The 26588-nt window shown below is 31.4% G+C and overlaps 1 protein-coding gene across 3 annotated transcripts in view; it reads left to right on the top strand.

The window, feature by feature from the left end:
- LOC148235412 (nephrin-like) overlaps window positions 1-26588 on the top strand; it is a 630188-nt gene that overhangs the window by 588735 nt on the left and 14865 nt on the right. For all 3 annotated transcript variants that reach the window (XM_088186958.1, XM_088186959.1, XM_088186957.1), the window contains exons 9-12: window positions 22617-22753; window positions 22837-23004; window positions 24562-24693; window positions 25808-25944. In XM_088186958.1, the coding sequence (XP_088043084.1) occupies window positions 22617-22753; window positions 22837-23004; window positions 24562-24693; window positions 25808-25944 (574 nt within the window). The remainder of the gene's footprint in view (window positions 1-22616; window positions 22754-22836; window positions 23005-24561; window positions 24694-25807; window positions 25945-26588) is intronic.

The raw sequence follows: 26588 nt of genomic DNA, 5'->3' as shown, positions 1-26588 counted from the left end.
ACATATATAATTTATTTATTTTACATATATTGTTATTATATTTTTTCGCATATCCTAAGTATATTTTCTAATACTATTATAGATTTGTTTCCCTGTTTATGTGTGTGAGTCACATTCGTAATTTTCACATCTTATTATATCTAAGAATCAACTGTTTTAATGTAAATTGTTACGTTACGTTTAATTAAATTTTACCATATTTATAGAACGATACAAAAATAAATATATGACGCACGATCTATTCGCAATTTCATGAGCGTATTTCTGGAATATAAACAACATTTTTTACTTAAGTAACGATTTAATTATACGTCGAAGCAAACACTTTTCCCGGCTAATGCCGAATTCGGTAATAATCCTCGGCAAAAAATAAATAAAAAAAATCGCTCGCCAAAGAAGAACATTCTATGCTTCTTGGAGAGTGATTCTTGAGTTTTATTTTTCCCATCTACAGCCCCTTAAAATATATCGCCCGCATTAGTCAAGCAGTAAATCATTCCAAATCCGTCTTAATGGATCAGGCTTCGAATCCACTCTTTCTGTCTATACGAATTCGTACAAACACACAAAAGCCGGAGGTCTATTTTGACAAATTCGCCCCTCGGCTCCTTGCGGACGTTCACGTGATCGGTATATGTATACATTCTCCGCACATGAGCCATAAATCGAAATGTTAATGTTCGGCGACGATTTCATAAATCGTGTCTTTGCCTCTTTTTCCAATGCCGTCGGATAACATATCGCCGATTGATCCATTAATAAGGATTTATCATGCGAGTCCGCGTTGGATGAAAAACTGGATGCATCCGATATGCACGGGATGTGATGCCAATAAAACTTGATATGTGTATCCAATTAAATTTATGATGACGTATCTCCAACGATCCGCAATAAAGATGAAACTCTCTATAAACTAATATTGCTACAAAAATAAACGTTATCGTTAATAATTAACTCAAATTTGAGATCTGTCGATTCGATTCTTTCTGAATTCGTTTAAATTACAATAGCAAATAATATCGTATAACTATGATTAGCAATGTGTTTCATTAAGGTGTAAAACATTATTTCGATATGTAAGACTTTTGCACTAGGCGAGAGGTAAAAACTTACCCTAGTGAGACCTTTGGGTAATGGTAATGTTTGACCCGGTTGGCTCAATTCATTAAAGAGGGGCCTGCGCTATCGCAAACTCAATATTTCATGACGAAAATGTGACAACATGATGGTTTTCGGGGCTGACGTCCAAACTCAATTACCAGCCCAGCGCTTTTAACCTTAAATCGCCAAGTCAATTATTTTCGCTCGGCGACGCAAGATTAAAAAGTTGGAGAATGCCAGAAAAAGCGAAGAAGAGTTTTATACAACGCGCAAATCTTAATTATGTGTTTAATAATGGTTTTAATTATATAGAACTAAGCCAAAGGTCTCTAGGAGAGCAAAGGTCTCTGATGCATATATTATTTGTGTGCCTCTATATCCTATTGTATATGAATAGTGATTTGGTTATGTTATACATTGTATGCCTTTGAATTCCAATGTGTATTTATACATACAATGTAGCATATAATTTAATGCTATATATAATTCCAAAGCATGGGTTGCGTCGTACAACTTTGTAGCAGAAAAGACTACCCTATGTGATTCACTAAATCTGATTGACTTACTCAGTTGGTACAGATTCACCCCATTGTAACGCATTGGGCTTACGCCTGTCATGTTACAACAGAAGATTCAATAAAAAATAAAATAGTGTTTAATAATGACGAACAGTTATAAAAATATTTACTACGATGATTAATGTTTACATTTCGTGTAAAAGTCCTATGTTTATTTTGAAATGTATGTGACGATTTCTACTTCTGTGGATTAAAATGGAATTTTTCTCGAGGGTTTATCCTTTGTGCGGCTTTATTAAAGCGACGCTTTATAAGCCAGAATTACACTATTATATGTGATTCTTATTTGAACGTATTTTATATTAAATTTTCATATCTAGCAATGAGCTAACGATATTTCTATATATAATTCATTAAAATTAAGGGTGTTTTATATTCAATATATATTTAAATTATATATAAATTTATAAAGTTACCTTAAAGCAAGCCATAACATTTTATTATGAACCACATAAACCCAATTATTTACTTTTCGGTGTGATCATGATGTCACTATAAATTTATTTTAATTAAATAAATCAAAATATCATAGGTAAATTAAAATATACTATGTTTTATTTACGATGATACAAAGCTTTAGATAAACAACAGCTTAACTTTATTTAACAATTGCAAAGGGTCAAGCAAACTGTTAATTATGTTGTTTATATCTGCTTAATTGTCATGTAGTGCCTTGAATGGTACGATAATAATAAGGATTTAATAATATAGTCCTGAATAAATTTATTGTTAATATTTGTTTAAAATTATGCAAAAAAATTTCATTGCTTATAAATATAGGATTTATGGTAAAATAACCAAAAATAGTCACAATGAAATGCACAAAAAAATATATTTTATATTTGAGAATATACTTAGCTTTATTTATTTATTTTATTTGCATAGTAAATGTGCAAAATAAATTATAAATTGTAAAAAAATTGAAATAAGTCACATTTTAATGGACAAAAACTATTTTTTTAACTAGAAAAATACGAATGGATCATTTTATACATAATATTTCAATACAAAAATACTTAAAATATTACGAACAATTAAACGACAATAAAATTATAAAAATATAAAGATATATATTGCAGTTTATTTATTTTTGATAAAATAATATTTTAAAAAGACTAATGCATTAAATGTAACATGGTGCATCGAACATCCAATTTTCGTACAAAAATTATTTGCAACACTAAAATCACATTTGCTCGCAGTTAATGTTGCTTTAATTGTTAATAAATAATTGTATATTTTTTTGAGGTCTACATTAAACTGTTTAGTATATTATATATTAAAATAATTTAAAATCTTTTTATAGTTGAAATGATTATTCAGAAACATATTTTATTCATTTCCATAATTAAGGAATCTTTTTCCTGCGTTGAAACAATTTTTGCTTGCTTCTATAACAATTCCATTATCTTTTAAAAAATGTCTTTTTAAAATATCATTTGCATGAGAAATTACGGAAGCTTTGGAAATATATACTTGAGTTGAGCTAGTTACTGTTTTGAGGAACAATCGCAGTTTGTAAATATTTTAACAAGAAAACTAAACTTTTATTTCGTCGTTCTAATATTTTATGAGTTAAGGCATTTTTCATTTCACGACTAATTGTATTTTTATTCTTTTTTAACTGTTCAAATAAAAAATAAATTACCCCTTCTGCCTGTAAAATTGTAATATCACTCTTACTTAATACTTTAACGACAATTTCTAATGGTTTTAGAACGTCTACCGCGTTATCTAAAATTGTAAAACGAATTTCATCGTTCAAAATGTTTAATGCACTAATCTAAAACATTTTTTAATTCAGTATTTTTTTACAAGGAAAAGAGATCAACACCCAATAAAATCTTCCTTTATTTGTATTATTAATTTTTAATATGTTTGTAATTTAGTTTGTCTCATAATTTTTGCTTACATTGTACATTTATCTTAAATAAGATTTTTAAGACACCTACTAGTTTACTATTAATTAACTTAACTTATTGATTAGTGTTTAGTATTTTTATAAAATTTACACAAAGATTTTTATCACAGTTTGAACACCCCAGATCTAAGCTTTATTTGTCCATATTGTCTTTTTATATCAGTATTTTATATTTTACTGATTATTTTAATCTGCGCTCTGTTAACCAATATAGCTTACGAAGCTGAGCCCTCTTGTTCCAAATATGAGTTCTCTAAATTAAACATATGTCAAAGTGAATCTCTAGTTTTTTGCACAAGTTGATGTTGAGATCGCTTTGCCAATAAGAAACACATATGTCTCTATTTAACGTAAGAGCTGCATAAATGAATTTATTGTTGGATTTGCTCCTCCATTTCTTGGTTAAATGGTATTTTAATCTCTTTAACGTTTGATGCGATGATTGTTGTATCATCTGCAAAAGTTGCTATTTATGTGTCAATTGGTATATTCGCTGTGAATAACAGATACAGTATTGATCCCAGAACAATTCTTTGTGACACACCTAAGTCTCCAAGCATGACATGGAAGTGAATATCGCTTTATATATGATTTATGTAATGAAAATAAATTATGAGGAAGTTGTTGCTTGATTATGTTTTAATAAAGCGCAATATTTGCTTTACTTAAATTTAATTTCAGGCAGTTTAATATATCTAATCCTTGCAATGTTTTATTTTTTCATATAAAAACAATCATGAAACATACGAGTTCATATGTACATATTTATAACATTGTTATTTTATAATTCTTTTCACCAAAATATTTAATTTATTAATGACCACTTTTCAACACATAATAAATCAAAAAACAACATTGTATCATATTTTATTTAGCCAACGAATGAATCCTTGCCTAAAACTATTACTATATAATTATTCTAAAGCCATTGATTCGAGTATTAATATTTTTAATGGAACGTAAATTTGAAACGACATTTTTTTAGACGTAATACCTAGCGTCAGTCATAAAACTTATATTATTGACCTTTTCAGACACAGTGTACATAACTTTACTGCTTGTTTTTAAATTTATTTTTATTTTAATTTCGCAAAATATTTGAAATTACAAAAAAAAATTATGTCAAATTTTTTTTTTACGATAAAAACCCAATAAATAAAATTTTTCATGCCCCTTAAAATGTACTAGAAGGAATTTAGCAAAAATATTTTTTTTTTACAAAAAATTTTAGTTCTGGTTCGAGGATGTTAAACAATTTAATCTGAAATTATTGTCCCTTTTCTCACTACCTGCTTTGAATACAGTTGTAAATTTAACCGATTTAATATATCTAATCTTTGCAATGTTTTATTTTTTCATCGTATTTTCTTAAGAAAATAACAAAATTTGTAGTAGCTCCTTCTCTAATGAATTGGACCAACTAGGTCAAACATTATCATTATCATGGGACGAGAATTTTTTTTTCTTCCCCCATCGTGAAAGGATCAAACACCATCCGACTCCTAATATGTCACGGTGCTGTCACTTTTTTCTGACCTCTCGTCCGCTAATCTCCCCTCGGACGGAATACGAATGAATCGAACAAATTCGAAGAGGAAGAAGGAGCGGAACACAAGAGAACTTTTCTCACCCCCTGCCCCCATCCTTGTATTTACATATGTAGGCTGCGAAAAAGTTTCGTCCAAAGTCTCAACCATAAACCGGCGGCTTTTACGACTTTCAACGCCGCGGCTATAAATCCATTTTTTCCCTTCTTTCTTCTTGCCTTATTCATATTAAAATTCATCGTTGTTTGTAGTTGAGACTTGTCCAACGCCACCCCTACACTTTTTTGTGCGATATTTTTTTACGTTGCAAATTTTCCCCAAAAAAGAAATTGATTGAGTTTACGCCGAGCGTAAAATTTTTGTCGGATTTTAAAAGTTCGCAAGAGAAAAAATGCATAAAATGTTTGCGACTCCTGACTGGCGCGCACTAAATTTTTATTAACCCTATTCTGTTTTATATTTCTATATCGCGTTATAGCGCCTTATCGCACATTTAACGGTCGCATTTATGTTTGTAACAGATTTAGAACCACTTTCCTGCGCTCTAGTATCGTCTCCACTGGAATACGCATTTCTTGCGAGAATACCGAGAAATAAATAATTTCTATGAAAGTGCCCATTTCACTCGGTGCTTAAATAAACTGCGTGTTTTCACCTCAAATAAATTTATTATTTTATTTTCATTATATGAGTCCTATACATTTTGTGCAAATTTTAATGCAAAATGTAACAGCGCGCAGCAACTCGACCTTTCCCCGAGTGAATTACTATCTGCAAACATAATATACTCGTAAATATATACAAAATTCCTTTTATAACACAGAAATAATTCGCTATGACAATGGTGTTCTTAAAGATCAGGAAACACCATAATAATAACGGGTTTCTGAACCTAATAACATCTAATAATGCCCTCTTATGTAAGAAGTATTATTAATACACTGTACATTTGTCGTCTTCCAACACTTAAAATACCCAGAAAAGTGCTAATTTCAAACCTGTTTTATGGCATACATAAAGTTTTTAGTTGTGTTTTAAACGATAATAATATTATGAATTATTATTTTTGAATTTATATGATTACAATAGACACATGATATTCTTCAGTAGAATCCAGTCGTATCCAAAGATCAGATTTCATACATCATAGCTGGCACAGGCTTACGTGAAGTGGGAAGCGGCTGCTCAGCTCAATGCTCAGCATAGCTTTGCTTCATGCGAGTTAAGATAAACTCTCGTGTATCCCATATCAAAAGTATCTGGTAAAAATTATTTATAAAATAATAATCAGCCCAAATCGCTGATTATTGACCTAAAAGAGCCGAGTTCGAATCTCATATTTTTTTAATTTCTTTGATGTCTGGAAGATCGTATTTAGTGATTAATATATAAATATAATTTCGATCAATCTTCACAGATTTAAATAGATTTTCCAAATCTCGCGGATGAATATTGTGATAATTTGCACATAATAGCTTTTGAAAATTCTTTAATAATAAATATCCTATATTTATTAAACTTAATTTTGTGCATGTAAATGTTAGAAGTGGCGATTTGAGGATTGAAACAATTTGTTTAATAAAAGTAACGGTCGCAATTAAAACAGCTGGAGATTTGGCAACGCCGTCGAATGGCACTTGTAATCCAGATAGCGCATTTTACCGATTGTCATCATTTACTTATATTATATACCGTTCTTCAACATATAAAAAGAAACCGCTCAGCCGTTGTATATGGTTTATTTTAAACATGCATTTTTTTAATGCATTGGAATTTCCGATCGTCACGTACGTCAGCGTGACAAATACACTGATAAAAAATTGATCTATCACACATTTAACAAATATTTGGCAAATGTTCTATTCCGAGAATGTCACAGTGCTATAAGTTTACAATACTATTAGTTTTGACATTTAAATAAATCTTAAATAGTACAAAAATTCACGCTAGAAATTTTTTTTAGAGTAATTTATGGATATCATGACGCATTGGGGAAACCTGTCATATAAAAAAAAAATTATTACAATTTATATGTAAAATAAAATTTAAGCAAACATACATTTTTATCTGTAATAGCAACAAAAATACATATGCTAGCTAAAAACTAATTGCAGCAGTAGACTTTATTTATACATCAGTGCAAAAACATTTTTTCCTAATTTTGGATACTAAGCGGTTATTTACAGTCAATTTTCAACAAAAAAATTCAGATAAATATAAATTAACACATCATACAAAAATTTTGAGTTAGTAAAAAATTTAAAATATTGACAAAAAATTGATAATAATTAAACAATATTTGAATATTATCATTTATTGTTTTTTTTTTAAATTCTTATGAAATGCTTTTTTATTAAAAAACAATTAAAACAAATATTTTAAATGATTTACTCTCGTTGCATTTTCAAAACAAGTGATGACTTAAATCGGTTGAATTTACAGCTGTATTCAAAGCAGGTAGTGAGAAAAGGGACAAGAATTTCAGATTAAAATCCTCGAACCAGAACTTAATATTTTTATACATTTTTTTGCTAAATTCCTTTATTAATTACATTAAAGGGGCATGAAAAATGTTGATTTATCGGGTTTTTACCGTAAAAAAAAAATTTTTACATAATTTTTTTTTTATTTTGAAATATTTTGTAAAATTAAATGCAAAATTAATTTAAAATTAAGTTATGTACACTGTGTCTGAGGAGGTCAATAATATAAGTTTTATGACGGACGCTAGGTATTACGACTAACAAAAATTACGTTTCAAATTTTCGTTCCATTAAAAATATTAATACTCGAATCAATGGCTTTAGAATAATTATATAGTAATAGTCTTAGGCAAGGATTCGTTTGCTAGCTAAATAAAATAAGATTCAATGTTGTTTTTTGATATATTATGTGATGAAAAGTGGTCAGTAATGAATTAAATATTTTGGTGAAAAGTTTAATAAAATAACAATGTCATAATTATGTACATATGAACTCGTATGTTTCATGGTTGTTTTTATATATTTTAATTATTAACTACAATAAAATTTACTTGCATAAATATTAACTTTCCAAATACAAACATTTTGTTATATGTCCGAATTTCTCCGAGGATCTTTGTTTCTCACTTAACTATAACCCAATATATAAATAATTCAGTTTATATGTCATAAATTTTAAATGCTTTATAATAAATTATTGTTTAATAAAGCAAAATGTACTATATTACCTATTTTAATAAAATAATTTTATATTAAAATCGTTAACTTTAGAGAAATTCCAAAAACAATGAAAACAACCTTTTGTTTTAACAATATTTGTTCCTAACGTAAACCGTAGTCGTTTGGACAACGAAGAATTAATTTAATTTTTGACGGATTAATCTGGGAATTTTCACATATTTTATATATTTTAAGTTGTTCTTGTAAAAACATCAATAAAACCATTGTAAACATTTTTTATATTAAAAATTATATTCCTTAAATAATAAAATAGTAAAAAGTCATTTTAATGTTAAAATTATAAATTATCTTATATTATGGAGACACTAAAGTCAATAAAAAATACTTACAACTTTTAACACAAAATGTGTTTTTTTTTTCTGAAAATGTGATATATTTATCAAGCTAATAAAATATATATATATATATATATATATATATATATATATATATATATATATATATATATATATATATATATATATATGTATATATTGCCTAATCTTGATAAAATTTTAAATTTGCATTAAATTCGTACGATATTTTACAAGCTTAAGTTACATTCTTTTTAACCTTGAATTATGCTATCACGCAAAAACGCGCAAACGGAGTGTAATGTGTTAATATTCTTAACGTCTCGTGCTTACATACATTCAACATATTAACCACTTTTATTAACAAGTCAATTCATTACATTTGTTAGCTTTCTTATAATAAGCATATCTGTTATAATAAAAAATGAGTTAGATTATTGCTTTATTTTAATTTATTTTAAATAATTATAAATATGAGTTAATTGACCCCTAAATGAATTTATAAAGAAGCCCCAAGGCGAAGATTTACCGAAAAGCAAACGCCGTCGTTAGTTATTAGGGTCCGCGAGAGTTAAGTCAGTTTTCCAACCGTTGGCACGCGTACCCCATTAACCTGCTCGAGGTTGGGTTAAGCATTTGTACAGCAGTATCGGTAGCAAGATAAGGGGATGGGTATGGGCTTGAGGGATGGTAGTGTGTGTGTGTGTTGTCTCTTCGTCGTTTTAACCTATTCCCGAACAAATGTGTGGTCGTTAATTTGCGTTGTATAAATGCGCTAAATTTTGGTCCCGGAGCCCATAAAGGGACCCGCGCCTTTATGAGTTTGACTGTTGACCATGCGAGATTTTTATTACCGAGGTCGGTGTAAATTTTTGCCATGCGTATAAAATATTTGAAAGTGTCTTTGGAATTGTTTATGTACGTTGGGTTGTTTGTATCTGGGATTAAATCTTATTTATGTTGCGAACAAATTGGTTTTGGATGTACGCTAGAGCGTTATCTGGTCAGATTTTCTGCTTTTCTTGGGGAAAACACTGGAATTATTCCACGATGCTCGTTGCATATACAATCCTAATCTTATATGCATTGTAATTAATAAGTTATTAACTCGTTTGTTGTGTAGATAAGAAGCTATTTTATTATAGTATGAGATGCGGTTTTAAAAGCATATAAAAATTGTGACACGTAAGGGCGTTTAAAAGATGTCGTAAATCTTATTTTAAAATGCAAATTATATTTATTGTTCTATAGTTAAAACACTTGATAATGAACGAGAATCGAACTATATTATTTTTATTCAATTTTATTTCGCTGGCTGATCACGTCGGAGATTAATTGGAATAGCACTCAACTAATTTCCGCCTCTTTAACGCTTCTGTGACTCTCTACCGGCTATTTTCCAATTTCCCGTCACCTTCCGGTTTATTTCAACGGAACATTATTACTTCAATGCGTTTAAGTTAAGTTGTCAGGCTTTTTACAGCATATTTTATAGTCAACAGACTGATTCTAAATAATTCCGTGAAGAACTGCAAGACAGATTGTTGTTATATTATAAATAATTTTGTTTACAATTTGTTTACAGAATGGCTCAACTCATTTTTTTTTAATATGCTCTATAAACTATATATTTCTGCTGAAAATATAAAAATAAATGCACATATGCTTTAACCTTATACATTTTTATTTATGAATCATCAGTCATTATTGCTGTTTGCCTTATCGATTTCAGAACGCTTTTTCAATTACGTCTGATTGTTTATTCCGGCTTATCTTCCACGCGTACAATGTTTACTAAACGAGGGTTTAATTCTTGCGAATTTCGCTTATCGCCGCCACTCCAAGGGCGGTTTTTCAGGATATCAAACGGGGGTGAGATTTATTTTATTGCGTTTAATCGCAATGACTGTTCACAGCGGCTAGCGAATATCAAACGGTATTCGATTTAAATCGAGTGAAAATTGATAAGCACCTCTCTCTCTCTTCGAGTATAAGTCCTTCAAAGGACTGGATCAATTCAATTTGAATTAGAGGCCCTTTGGCGCCGTGGCTTTTGGGCTATAATTGCGTGACGCTCCTAGGCGGAGCACAAAAATGTATGGAATTAGGGGTGTACACCCAAGGAAGGTTTAATGAAAATCATTTTATGTTGGTGGAGAGCAGCTTTCTCTATCCTATCTCTCTATCTCTCTTTCTCGCTTTGTATGTGTGCAAACTTGGACGTATTTAATTAAAACACTTAATTATATAAAAGCTTGTATAAGTACAATACATATACATATTATTTTACATTTACGGGGATAGCTAAACTTTTGAGGACTGCGGTCTAATTATTGGCGGAATTCTACTTTTTATGGTTATAATAATATTATAAACAATAAAACACGACACTGATATAAGAAAATATTAATTATTTATAAATATATTTTGGCTGTATGAAAACGATTCATTTAATTCCATATTTTATTCTAAATCATAATAATTATCTTAATCAATATTATATTCAATGAAAATAATTAAAATCTAAATATTTAATCAGCTTTCTTAAAAGAATCTTAGCTAATTTAAACTCAGTAATAGTGAAGTAGTGAAAACAAGATTTTTCAGATATTTTCAAATGTTTTTCTAAGCGTCAAATGTTTTTCTAAGCGTCAACATAGTTGTGATTTTTTGTATAATACTTGCACTTATGCTTCTGACTTGTAAGAAGTCTGAATAAAGTACCTAATTTAATGAAACTTTAATTAAAAAATAAATAAATAATAATGCATGTGATTATAAATATTTTTTTATCTTAAATACTTTTAAAATACCTTAATTATACAAATTCAAAAAAAACTCAAAATTTCTATATTAAAAATCGCAGTCACGTCATTCTCTTCACATGTTGACTGTTCGGCAGTCGAGACCGAGAGAGCACGCGATCTGCGTCGCGTCGCTTGACACTCCATCTAGCGGCTATTGGAGCCGTCTCCTGTTCGCTGTAACTGCCGCCACAAAAATAAATATTTTTTTTTGCTATGTTATTGATACTTGATTCTTGCTTAAATTTTTGTTAAATAAATTTCTTTAAATTTTGTGACCACAAAAAAAGTTTGGAGGTCGGACTGAGTTTAGACTTTAAAACTCACATTTGCACTTGTACGTATTTAAATCTTTGCTATACATGATAGCACCATAAATTCAAAATATGTACCATAGAGAAAAATATATCATAATAACTACAATTTAATTCGTACATCTCAACTTTGAGAAGCTGAAAATCAACCATATACCTAAGATGAACGATCCAGTTATCTAGCCAAGATAACGAGACGCTTTAAGTTTTTTTTTGCACACCGGTTTCGAAGGAGTTTCTCTTTTTGAAGAAGAAAAGAGTAGGGGGAGGTGGTGTCAAGGGTGTCGAAAAGATTGAGGGTGAGGGGCACGTCCGGCCGCGGAACAAAGTTTTTTAATCAAACCCAAAGTGTTATGGCGCCCCCCGTCCCACCGGAAACTTTGTCATGTGGATGATGATCATGTCAAACGGCGGCTCGCGGCCGAACGTGACAAATGACACGACATTAACTCACTGACAACTCTATATTATAGTGTATATGTGTAGTAGGTTGCGTGAGTGACGAGCAACATGTGTCGTCGGCGAGCGGCGAGTGATTTATCTCTATTGTGCGAATTTGATGCGAATCTCGGTTGTGGTAATGGCGAAAGGAATCATTTTAAGAAAATGTTAAGAGACACTGGAAATTGTACGGCGCGATCGAAGACGACGAGAGTTGAAAAAAGTCAAAGAAAAAATATGTTAAATTCGACGGTCGAAGATATTGGAAAACGTATCTTCTAAAAAGTATTGCGATAACATTTTTTTATTAAAAATAATTAAAAGTTTGTTTTAAGGTTGCGAAGCTGCGAAGATAGAAAATGAAAATATATAATTCAATAATAGTACTACTGGATCTATTTTTTTAAAATATACATAATAGATTTTTTTATTGATATATCTCATAAACTATTAATCCAAATCATATGTAAAATGCGTTACAGCTCCTCGTAATTATCGCAAAAAACATATTTGTGTTTAATAGGCTAGTTGAAAAACTAGATGGCTTGTGTAAATGTGGCGTTCTAAAACGCTGGAGTGCCGACCGCGACGGATAAGAACTATGGACGCGATCGCGACTCTACAAGGCACTTTATACCCCGCATGTGAAAATTATTGTCTCCTTCAAAACGTGCTTTATTGAATAGAGGCTACGCTGAGAATGCAATGAATTGTACCCCAACGCTCTATGAAAAAATAGGGAGAGAAAGAGTGAGTCGCGCTCCGCTTACTTGGGATCTCTTTCGGGGAGACAAATATTGTATTGATTGGCACCTCTTATGATGTACCTCTTTGACTATAGAATTCCAAGACGCTACAATTTAGTGTATCGTACATAATGCGAATCACGTTTTAATGACACGCGCTCCGCATAACAAATTCGAGCATCCTCGGATGTGCATACAAAATCTCTAATCCTGCTCGTACATTACTACTAAGGATTGCAATACTGGTACAGAAAAATATATGCATATATTTTTCGTAAATCCTTACATTTTATTTGTTGAAAACGATATTTTATGGCTTAAAACTTATGTATAATACATATTGGTTGAAAATAAAAGCGGAGAATAAAATAATGCTCATCGTAGGAGACTCACCTAAATAGTTTTTTTTTGTGTAGGATATCAAAGTAGAATAATATTATCCCTTTTGTTCCAAAAGGACAGAAATATCAGCCCACCGGCCAAAATTTAAGAAATGTAAATGTAAACATGTTTGATATTTTGTATGATATGCGCGACATGTCAACATTAAAGCAATATATTTTTTTATCTCAAGTAAACTAGTAATTTCATTATGTAACAGATAAATGCCACGGCCTGTCAGCTCCATTTTATGATAGGGATGGCTGGCGAAGTAAAAACAAAAGCAGGTATTGCATACGCAAAATTTTTTGCATACATTTTATCTCCATTTATACATATTTTTACTGAAATAGTCCACTGGATATGCTTCACTAAGTCTTATTATATATAAAAAAAAAACGTAAAAAAAAAAATTGCACGAAATGTATGCATTATGCCCGTGCAACTTAACGGTGACGTCCATGTATATAGCGTTATTTTTGGTAATTCGAATAAAGTATTGGAAATGCCCAAATCTTATTCTTGGTAAAATTGAATTAGCCGGTCTCTTCATTTATTTCGATCATCTAGTCCGAAGCGTCCTGTTATTTTCAGGGTTTTTTATTTCCGACTTTTGCATTTAAATCACCTATGTTCATGTTTTTTTTATGATATTTAAATAATTCGATTTCTCGATATTTTTTTAATTTCCTCGTCTTTATCAGCTCTAGGAGTATATACTTTTATTATATTGACATAATGCGTTCAGATAATGCTATAAAATTTATAATATGTTTGTGGAGGTTTTTCTCCTATATAGTAACACTATTTATTATGTTTGTTGTTTGGGTGTCCTGAATAATATGTTATATATCCATTAGTTTTAGTATACCTTGATCAAGATCATCTTGCTTTACTTACGCCCAGGGTTTGTATTTCATTTTTTGTCATTTCTAATTGAAGATTTTGTATTTTACCCGCTTGGAACATGTTTTGAACATTCGATGTACCTATTCGTGAATATTCACCATTTCGAGTCCGGTTTTCATTTAAGGAACGCCGGAAAGTCAGGGCCATGGCTTTTGGTTTACTTGTCATCGTGCTTGTTTTACGGTGGTTGTTCTCGAGAGATTAGTACAGTGGTTTTCTTTTATCTTCTGTACTGCAGCTCCACAGTCATACTGTGAATACAACTCTGTTTTCAATCCAATCATCTTCAGCATTAGGACAGTACTGATTAGTTCTACCCCCTATCAGGGAATTGATCTCCGAGTTACCTTTCAAGGTTTATGAGGCTTAACTCCTAATATTTAATTTCGGAGTTGTCTTCTTCTATAAATGTGGTGTTCCAATACTGACGAGTCTTTCTACCCGAGAAGGAATGACGACTCCTTCTAGATCGAGCTGTGTTTAAATAAACATAAATAAATCAGAGCGGAGACACTTATTCGCCACTGCCATGAGCTTACCCATCACCACTTTGTTCTCCACGCTCCTTGTCCTTGCCTACCGTGTCGCCACGATAGCTGACTCCTAAGACACTTTCTCCATTTGCAACCTGGGGACCTGTATAGTCGTATAAAGCGTTGAAGTGACGATTACCATAACTCACATACTGACTTAAAACTTAAGAAAAAAATCAGAAGACCGTTCGAGAAACTGAAGTTGCTAAACCGCACTAAAATACACCCATACCTCGATATACGGCCGCTCTTTATACGGCCTTTCGCTATAACGGCCCTCTTCAATTAAGGCACGTTTTCGATTTACGGCCTAAAATGTTTCGCTATAACGGCAAAAAAACTTTTTTTCGATGTCGATTTTAAAAAAAAATTAAAAATAGATTTAATTTGCATAATTTTAAAATGAAAGGTGAAGCAGCTAGCGCCGATGAGGCCGCATCTAAGGAATATCCCAACATTTTAAAAGGAATTATTGAAAGAGGTGATCATAAACCTGAACAAGTGTTTAACGTAGACGAAACAGGGCTTTATTGGAAGCGAATGCCTGATTACACGTACATTTCAAAAACCGAAAAATCTGCTCCTGGTTATAAGGTATCTAAAGAACGATTAACTTTGCTACTTGGTGCAAATGCCGCGGGTGATTTTAAGCTAAAACCACTTTTAATATATTTGTCCGAAAATCCAAGGTCTCTTAAAGGACTAAATAAAAATCAATTACCCGTCATATAGAGATCCAACAAGAAAGCTTGGATGACTAAAGCTACTTTAGAGGATTGGTTCAAAAATCACTTTTGCACAGAAGTGAAAAAATATTTGCGAGACAATAACTTAAGCAACAAGGCTTTACTAATTTTGGATAATGCACCAGGGCATCCTACTAATTTATCCGAACTATCTGAAGATGTCATGATTGAGTACTTTCCGAAAAATACAACAGCTCTGATCCTACCAATGGATCAGGGTGCAATAGCCACTTTTAAGGCATATTACCTACGCTGAACTTTCCGACAACTTATAAGGGAAATCGATGGTAAATCTTCAATTAAAACATTTTGGAAAAACTATAACATCAAGGATGCTGTTGACAGCATCAGTGAATCATGGAAGGAATTAAAATTAACAACAATGAACCATGTTTGGAAAAAAATATGGCCAGAATGTGTAAAAAGTACTGATGCAGAAGTTAATTGAAAATAAGCTTTATTATAGTAATATTATTTATTATGTAGTACTTTGTATTTTTAGACTACCTTGTATAATTTTGTCAATAAATATACACTTTATTCCGTCTATATTGAAATTCTGAGAAAAAGTAAATGTAAGAAAATAATAATAATTAAAAAACGGTAAAAGTAAATAAGAGTAAAGTGCTGGGAAAAAAGGTCGATAGTAAAAATCGGCGCATAATTGAATTATAATAATTTCCCATTTCGTAAAATTTCCTTGAAAAAAATTCAAATTAAGAACTTTTCAAAGTCAATTAACACGGGTCGAATTTTCGGAGCTCACGGTCCTAACGGCCGAAAGCTATCGATTCGCCGATTGGAATGGGAAACAAAGACGGCGATGAAATTAAATCAACTTATGTTTTCGAATAACGCTGTGATTAAATTTTCTGCTCGTAAACCGATAGCGAAAAAATACACTACGTTCGACGTGATGCGAACTTAATGAAAACAAATATTTAAAATAGTTTTACATATATACAATGTGGTCCAAAAATATCAAAATATATTTTTTTATATTTAATTTTCTGTGTCGCTCTGTAAATGCGTAAGTAATTTTTATATATTTTTTCTTGTACCTTATGGGATAGTAATTTTCATTTTCTCTGCAAAAAATACAAGGGTAATATATTATATACTTTTTTGTATCTACGCGCTGCCGCAATATTAAATGAGTAATAAAACCATATACACGGGTGGATAGAAAAGTTTTGCGGTTTGATCCCGTGAAAATGAGAAAATGCGTCACGAGGAAAAAGAAGAAGAAAAAACGTAAACGGAAAAAAGTAGGGCGGACACAACGGCGCTGGACCATTTAAACCAGCCGCTTGAACCTCTTCATATTTATAGTTTTTCTTTTATTACACCCGCGAGACTCAACTTCACTTCTTGCACCTGATACTGTTCCAGAGCCTTAAGCGCGGATGTAACCGAGAAAAAGGCGATAAGCGAATAGTCGAGAAGCGGGAATTAAAACTACGACTATCAAGTATCACGACTATTACCGCTTAGAATTTGATAAAACTGAAAAGTTTTAAAACTGCACTTACATAAATGAATGCACAATTTGCATAAGAAAAGTTTGCTTTAATTTTATTTTGCATTCATACTTTGCAACGTATAAAACAGCTTAAAACCAATAAAATATGCAAATCGAACAACTGATATGCTGCTTAAATTCAGCATACATTAAATCTTGCTAGTAAGATGCGGCCGTATACTTTAAATAATTATTAATCTTGTAAGCCGTGGAAGGCTTTTTAAATATATTACAATAAATTAAATATACATATGTTTATAAATGGTTTATATATTAAATCAACGTGTGAGTAATTTAATTTTCATTATTTGAATTTACGCCCTCAAAGTATTTGATAAAAATTTTATGGAAATTCATTTCGTATTCCTTTTCCATTTTCTTGGTTTAAAGCCGACCCTTTACAGTCCCGTTTTTATGACATCTAAAGGTCCTTAAGAACGGTGACCTTTTTGCTATTGCTGCTTCTTAAACTTTTCATGTTTATTAAGTTATATACTATTATTACACAACGATATTTTATAAGTAAAATCAATATTTTATAAAATTAAAGATGTACAATTGTTTATCATAAAGACTAACGTAAATGCGCATGAGTTTATCCTTGAGTTTCTCTATTCGACCCCTCATTCCAGTCCAATAAAACATCCTTTTATCGTTGACCTCTAGTCGTAAAGGTTAAAAAGTTAAGAAAAATATCGTTGGAAGCAAGTTAAGTGAGATATGTTTGGTCGGCCTTTATCGATGTTGCCCTTTTTCCTTTTACACATCATCCGTCTCTAAGCTTTCACATACACTACATGTACATATGTATATATTATACATGTGTATTCACATCTACGTCACTTCTTCCGCGAAACCTTTTATTAAATTTCATCCAAGTGGCCGTTGTTTATTCAACTTCGACACTTTGATCAATTTTATACGCGCTGGGAAATGCAACTGTGATCGAGTTTATAGTTGACGCGCATACGACGTACTAAGTTTGTAAAAGTGCAAAAGTAAAGAGAAACAGTAGTGACAGTGTCGATACTTTGTCGGACAAATTGAAACAGACGAACTAGGTTTCCAATTTGTATTTATTTTAACACTTAGAATAAAAAAACATCATTAGAAATCTAAACAAAAATACGTGAAACCAAAAAACTTATTATCTAAATTCATTAGAAACAATGACACATGCTTAATATTAATTACAAACAAAGCCTCTTGAATAATAAAAATAGTCCATTAAATTATAAATCAGGTAAATGGAAAATGTAAGCTATTTAACTATATTAATTTGTATTTTTTTCTAACAAAAAAATGGCGTAAAAAAGTATAAAACTGACTCTTCCAGTAAAATAATAATTTTAATGCAACCCTTTAATGATTGCTTAACGTTTTTTTCGCATATTAAATGCTTCAATAAATTATTTTAGTACATTCTATTACTTTAAATCTATTAACCCTTATCTCATGTTTAAGCAATATTATAACGTATAATAATGTTCCTCGCTGCACGGTGAGATTCGTTACTTACAATCATTAAATTCGCCACTTTTGACGCATGCGCCATGGCTACGCCATCTATAAATTATTTGCGTTTTAGAGAAGAACATATTCTATTAAGTTTGTAAATATCTGATGAAATGTGCTCAATTATAGCTGTGACAGGAATTTATTATATTATAGTTCAATGTTGCATACCCCTCCCACTCAAAATAGACGAGAAACGAGAAAACGCCTTCTCTTCTTTTCACCATTACGAAACAAATCCATGGCCGCTAATTAATTGCTTTGGTGCTGAAAAACTCCCGCGACGAGAAGGTTTGAGACCCGCTGCCGCCGTGACGTCACGCCAAGACAAAATGGCGGATCAAATGTGTCTAATAAAAAACCCAGGGTTTATGACTGCGCCTTGCATACACACAAACCCAAATACGTGTATGTGTTTGGGTGCACATAAATATATATATATTTTATTTTATAACCGGCTGCCGGAGCCCTTTCCGCTTTTGAATACTAACAATGACCCGGCCACTATCGCCGCCATTTCGCGCGCACTTTTTGGCCCTAACGCAATCGTATCTGACCTTGTCTGTGTAACGATATTTGTGGGATAAAAATCAAAGGCAGCATCGATACATAAAACTCAAACGGTTCTCCGTCCAATTTACCATGATCCAATTAGTGTAAAACCATTGATAAAAGCAAAAGAATATTTAAATATGTTTCTTTGGCAACGATCGTCATTTTTAATGCTTTAATATTATAATTAAAGCCTATAAATATAAAAACAAATAAACATACATACATATAAAAACAATGAGCGATAATTAAATTTGAGGGCGTATGATTTATTTTTAAAGATGTACATAGATTTAAGTATAGCTAGCTATAATAATAAGGATGGAATAGCGTAGTCCGTAACGTCTCAGACTAGTAACTCTGAGGTTACGGGCTCGAGCTCCGGCAGCGACACTCAAATTTTTACTTATATAAAATGCGCTATTATAAAAAATCCGGCCCCGGCTGCAGTAGTGTCTTGTATACTTACTTGTAGGTATTCATTATATCTGATTGACTTACTCAGTTGGTACAGATTTACCCCATTGTAACACATTGGGCTTACGCCTGTCGGGTTACAACGGAAGATTTATTAATAAAAAAAATAAGAAAACGAGTACGGCCAGGGAAATAATGTACAGTGGTGTGAATTTGTATAAATATTTCTAGGACAATTCACAAAAATAAAAATATATCAGGTTTCCACAATGCAATAAAGAAACACTAAGAAATAAATTATAATAATGAAGTATTTTTTATATGTATGTTTTGATTAAATTTGCTTAGTGTGTAAACAATTAGCTATGTTAGCTAAATAAATTATTAAAATAAATAAATAATTACATTTATAATAGTGTTCTTGCGTTTTAAATAATTTTATAAATGTCATCTATATTTAATATGATAAAAATTTTAAAAACACATAAGATTAATATATTTTTCTTTGTTTTAAATTCTCAAACTTTCTTTGTAACATGAAAAGCGTTAGCCCAATGCGTTACAACGGTCTGTAAATAAATGCCTTATATTTTAGTAATTATAAATTATTACCATAGCTTACAAGCAATATATTCCTTATATGATTTTATTTTTAAATAATGAAATTAAAAATCTAAAAAAACATTATCTGTGAAGATCGTTCAGAATTTTAATTATATAATAAACATATTTCTGAACTTTCAGACACGATAAAAATAAAAAGGCACTAGGGTACATATGCGATTTAAACCTAGATCTTTTATGTATTAGTCAACGACTATACTGGTTTTACAAAATCTTGAAAGGGATACGTATTTCAAAATAGCAAAAAGAGCAAATAGAGCTTAGAAGCGCGATTAGTGTTAGAATTTTCACAAAACTATAAGATCTATCATCAGCCCAACACAGTCAATCAAGATTTGATTCTCACAGTTTAACATTTGACTATAGACTTTTTTTTACACCCTTGCTAATTGAGACTACCAGCTTACAAAAATTGCCGCATTTCTCATACGACAAAATTTTTTAAAGGTATCGAGGACCGATACAAATAATTGCATTAAACACTTTAGATATGTTTTTAAAAAATCAGTACACTTTAAAATAAACGTTTATCAAAATAGCAAAAAGGCAGTGGCGTAGCTATGGGGGGGCGGAGGGGGCGGGCCGCCCCGGGCGGCACTTGCTTGGGGGCGGCATATTTGCGATGGGATCGTTTAGTGTGATTCTTAACCCTGAATGCACTTAAACATATATAAATCCACGAAAAACAAGAGCTTAATAATAACAAATTTATTATTTTAAGAAATGCTGATTTTATGACCCTACAAAAATGTATGGGGGGGCGGCAATTTTAAGAATCGCCCTAGGTGGCACATACCCTAGCTACGCCACTGCAAAAAGGGCAAACTAAAAAGGTTCATGAACGCGATTAATTTTAGGCTATAGTGCCGCTCCTACAATTTTTAAAATTTTAATATTTATACTCATAATAAAACATTCGAACAGAGAAAGGTGAATGTGTGGAGCTTAGCTCAAGTCCACCCTCGCCACATGAGACGATCAACTCGTCGGCATTTGATTTAAAATTCAATAAACATAATGTGATTCAATGGCGTATCTAAACATATGCTTGAAAAATTGACGCATTTTTTATATGAACGACCTTAAAATGTTTCGAGGAACGAGATATAGTAATTGCATTTTTAATACTGATATGTCATTATTTTTTTAAATTAATATTTTCGTCAAAATAAATATAAGTGTAATAACTAGACATATAAAATTACATGTATATTTACGATACTTTTTATTTCTATGTAACGAAAATTTTATTTAGCAAAAAATAAATTCTGTTTTATATAACTTCAAGTCACACCATATTTATATTATAGTCTCTATCTCTAAATTATAAAGTACGTCGAATTACAAGAGGTCCTCATACAAAGGAGATATTTACGGGCAATTAAATCTCGCACCACAGTAGTCGTATACACAATATATTTGTTCGTCCGTAAAACGGGGGCATAAAATAAGACAGTTTAATTTAAACTTTTCACTGTTTTGTGCCAAATTTAACTGCGCTTAATACATCTCCATCTTTCTTTCTCTCTCTCACTTTTCCTCTGTCTTTCGTAATATTTTTCCAATCTGGCGAAAAAAACGTGTCAATATATCTGACGCACCAGTGAGATATTCGCCGACATGATTTCATAAATCAAACACTCGGCCCAGATACGCTTTTTCCGGCATAGTTTTTCCGGTCGCGAGTTTTTCAAGACGCTTTTTCCCGGCGCGAAGTTTTCCACTCGTGCTCACCGTGGAATCCAGCTCGGAAAATTTTCAAACAACTTTTTTTCCCATCCGGTTCGCAGGCAGGGGAAGAGCGGAGTCCGCGGAAAAAACGCGTAATGATACAGAAATCGAATCCGAAATATCCTCGACGATCCGATGACCATAAATCCGTCCGCAGTCACATATCGGCTCTTTTTCATATTTATGAAGATCGCTAGCGCAGATTTCTAGCTATATCCACAACGGGTCGTTTTCCGCAAACACTGCTTACGCTTTTACTATCAATTTGGAAGCGGCCTTTTTTTATTTATGACCTACCCATGATAGATATGTTTCGTATATATCTATAGTGTCCGGTAATGCGCGCCTTGACAAATTACTTCCTTAAGTAACATAAACATAAATACGCAAGCACATTCAATCATATCCAAGCATAATTTTATTGTATTAGCGCTACGACCAAAACTTTCTCATACAATAAAACAAGGTTGTTCAGTATTTGACAAATAATACGGTTATGTCAAAATCAATAGAAAAAAGGTTGATATCGGATTAAGCTTTTTTTATTGAACTTGTCATGTAGCATATTCATGAGCTGCCATGTCGCCGATGTCAATCAGAGAATATTATTATTAGATTTATTTATATCACACATATAATACCTATACACGTGTATATGTTCTTATTCTCCCGTATATTCCTTCGCACGTATTCTTAAATGATTAATTATTGTTTCAGAACGATCGGAAGACTATCAGAAAACATATATTCGTTCGTGGCAGATGCTTCAGACAACAAAGCGAGATACAAATGCGAAGCAAGGAACACCATGATATCTACCCCTTTGAGAGCTGAAATCGATTTTACAGTGTTTTGTAAGTATTTTCTTATTAATATATTTATATCGTGCGCTTTCTAAGTGCATATGTATTGACCTAATGTTTATTCTGACACACAGTTGCTCCTGAACAAGTTGCAATTTCTGGCTCCACCGAAGCGAGAGTTGGCGAAACTGTTCCATTGACTTGCGCTACAGCTTCTTCTAATCCACCGGCCGATATTAAATGGATGGTGACTGGTAAACAATACAAGAACGCCACAACAAAAACCGTTGTATCCCCTGAAGGTATTTTATTATATATATATATTTATTAAAAACAATTAAAGCTTTCGAAATGATCTAGATAAGTTCATATGTACAATACAGACGGCCCTCGACTTTCGCACATAATTGCTTCCAGAAAATGTGTGCGAATGTTGAATGTGCGAAAGTCGAGGGAAATAAAAAAAAATTAAATTGTATGTATTTTAAAATATTTATTTATCAAGTAAATAAAAGATGTTTAAAAGACACGTTTAATTGGGGTTTGCGGGTGTTTCCTTTGAAAAGTTATTAAGAGTTAACTGTTTTCCACTATTCTTTTTATTTTTTTCATATAGTATTTTATAACATGCTATGTTTTTATTGATCGCCCCACGCACTTGAGATATGCGTTCTCCATTGGGATCACAATTTTCCATAATATTCAAAAATTTGTCAAGGTGCGTGAAGGATTCATTCATATTTTTCATTGTTAGAGTTTTCCAAAATAAACCTGTTTCATCTACATTAAATATTTGGCTAGAGGAATATTCTCCATCTTCAATAATTTTGGATAATTAGAAAATAAATTCTTTTGCAGCATCTTTATCCGCATCAGCCGATTCTCCAGTAAATTTATTATTATGAAAAGAATACCTCATTTTAAAATTGTAAAACCAACCGTTACTTGCTTGAAAAACAGTGTTAAAATATTTTTTTAATCTATCCTTCAAATCTTTGTGCAAACTAAGAGCTTTTGCTTGAATAATTGAAATACTCAGAGGGACATCTTTTTGATGTTGGTCATCGATCCACGATGACAAAGATTTTCCATTTCATCCATGTTTTTTTTTTTGCTGTGTTTTTTTGGAAACATATCTTTTTTTACCACAATTTTGAACGTATATTTTTATTTTGCAAAATTGAACATATTGTAGACCTGCTTGTATCATACGAACGTCCGATTGGAGCAAAAGATTCACCGCTATCAGAACGTCTAATAATTTCCATTTTGTCTTGAATCATGTAAAGTTTATGAGTCCTTGGCTAATTTTTGTTCGTATCAACACAAGTTTTTCGTTTTCTCACTCATGTTTATATTTTATTTATTTATTTATTTTTTTTTTTAATTTTTAAATTGTTTTTTTTTTTAAATGTACGAAATAGCGAATTGTGTGAAAGTCGAACGTTCGAAAGTCGAGGGCCGTCTGTATATTAAAAATATGTTACAAAAGCAGTAGCTTATTTTTATTCTACTTTTTATTCTAATCTACAAAATTGTAGGGATACCAATATTTAAAACTACTCTTTCTTATCTTCAAGCGGCATTTTTTAAATAACGCAATTTTTATGTTATATGTATATTGAAAATAAGTATGTCCCCAAGTTGGATCCTTGCGAAAATATAAGTCCTTCCTTAGGCTACATTAAATTAAAGCTATACATTGTTTCAAAATCTTTATTAAAATCTAAATTTAGCCATTTATGAACCAAAAAAGTATTAATTAATTGGTAAATAAAATATCAAAATTAATAAAATACTTTTTGTTTCACTCGCGGCTGACTTTATGGATTACTTATATATTTTTTATTAATTTTTAGGAGGTTGGGTGACTACATCCAACATCACAGTCGTGATTGAACCAAACCGTAGATCTATCGTCGTAGTGTGCCACGGACTGAACCAGCAACTCACCGAAAACGTTGTGTCTACGCACACCATAAACGTTTTATGTAAGTGTTTTATTTTATTCTTCTCCATCGATAAAACCCGCAAAAGTGGGCTTTAGCTCTCGCTAAATTTCCCGTCGGAATACTATGGCATAAATGTAGCAGTAGGCAGTACATCTTTTCGGGGCAAAAACCACTAGAGCGCTCGCCAATATTCCGCGAATTACGAGTGATGTTAAGGAGAGAAATATGCGCGATTCTTGAAAATTATCAATTCGCCGACGCGAAATTGGTCCGACGCCATTTCGCTCGAATTAATTATTATTTTTTCGCAATGGCCGCCGACGCGGTTTGCAAAATGGCGTCGCGAACAAAGCTCTCGTTTAATTTTAATAATTAAACGGTGGCGGTCTTGCATTTTATTTTCTGAAACAAAATAGATTTTCAGAAAATTAAAAACAATACGCATATCACATAGTATATATTCAATTAATATATTTTATAATAATTAAATTAATCAGATCACAAGAAAGCGCGTAATTTTCAACGCTAGCAACACAGCGCCGCCATTAGCCCTGTTTGTAAGCGTGAAATGTCAAAATTTATACTCGAACAATCTTGTAAATTTGTTCGACGCTAATTTGTTTTAAAATTATTTATCAATCTTTGATATATAAATTAGTTGTTGCGAGATCTGAGGGATCATAATTATTAATATTATTATTTATAGATTAGCTTTTCCTAATTTCACGTATGAATATCGAATATATCATTATGCCATTGATTATACGGTCCTAATTATATATATTATGATATAAATAAAGCAAACAATTTGAATCATCAGATATGTCCATTAAATGATATCTTTACCATATATGTAAAAATGTAGAGCAAACGAAGTAATACAATTACAGACTAATACCATAATTTAAATAAAAATCATTTGGGAACACTAGTTCATGTTTGTGTCTTCATTGAATTTAACACATATTAAATATTATAGTAATTTCATGATCAATAATGTAAACTTTTTTAATTTTACTCAAAAGTAAGTTAAGAGACATGCCTGATACCGATTCTACACATCGCATATATCTGAATAGTAACTAAAAAAACAAAATAAGATTGAAAATTTTATTTTATGTGTTATAAGCTTAATATTTTATTTTTATTTCAGATCCACCATCGGCGCCAATCATCACCGGTTACGTTCCAGGACACACTTTAGCAGCCGGAAGCGTACAGAAGATGCTGTGCATTTCTTCCGGCGGAAATCCTCTCGCAACTCTCACGTGGTTCAAGAACGACAAAAAGGTATTTAATTTTCTACTCATAATATATTGTATGATAAACTATAAATACAACACAAGTCTTATGAAAGATTTGCCAGTTTTCAAACGATTACAAAATAACATAATTTATATATGTACACCCATACCTCGCTTTACGGCCTAGATACGTTCCATGAAACTTGGCCGCAAAGCGAAAAGCCGTATAACGAATCAATTATTCTAATACAAATTCATAAAAATTCAATGGGATCGGTTCCAAATTTGTTAAATATGTAACATGGTTTATCATTTAAAATGCATTTTATCTTTTTATTTCATTTAAATCAAAAATACATACATAACAAGTACATACATTTGTACATAAAATAATAACAGACTCCAAAAATCAACAATAATCCTTAAACAAAAATGAAACAACTTCATGTTACATAAAATATGTGTATGAATACATACATATTTTTTTTTTAAATGGCTTTAATCTGAAGACGATGAAGAAATGGTAACCTGCAGATCACTGTCGTTCTCATTTTTCGCTGGTAAGGATGGGCCTGGCTTAAAAAAATTGTCCAACGTTGTTTGTCTTGCCTTTTTGTCTCTTTCGTTCTTCAGTGATTAATAACAGCTAATGGCTGAGTTAATTCCGCGAGAAACTTTAGCGCTACGTTC

This window comes from Plectrocnemia conspersa, unplaced genomic scaffold, assembly GCF_051122295.1.
Source record: "Plectrocnemia conspersa isolate PC_06_02 unplaced genomic scaffold, ASM5112229v1 ptg000005l, whole genome shotgun sequence".
In the NCBI taxonomy this organism is placed as follows: domain Eukaryota; kingdom Metazoa; phylum Arthropoda; class Insecta; order Trichoptera; family Polycentropodidae; genus Plectrocnemia; species Plectrocnemia conspersa.
The sequence above is the reverse complement of the archived record's forward strand: the minus strand, read 5'-3'. Positions and strand labels throughout refer to the sequence as shown.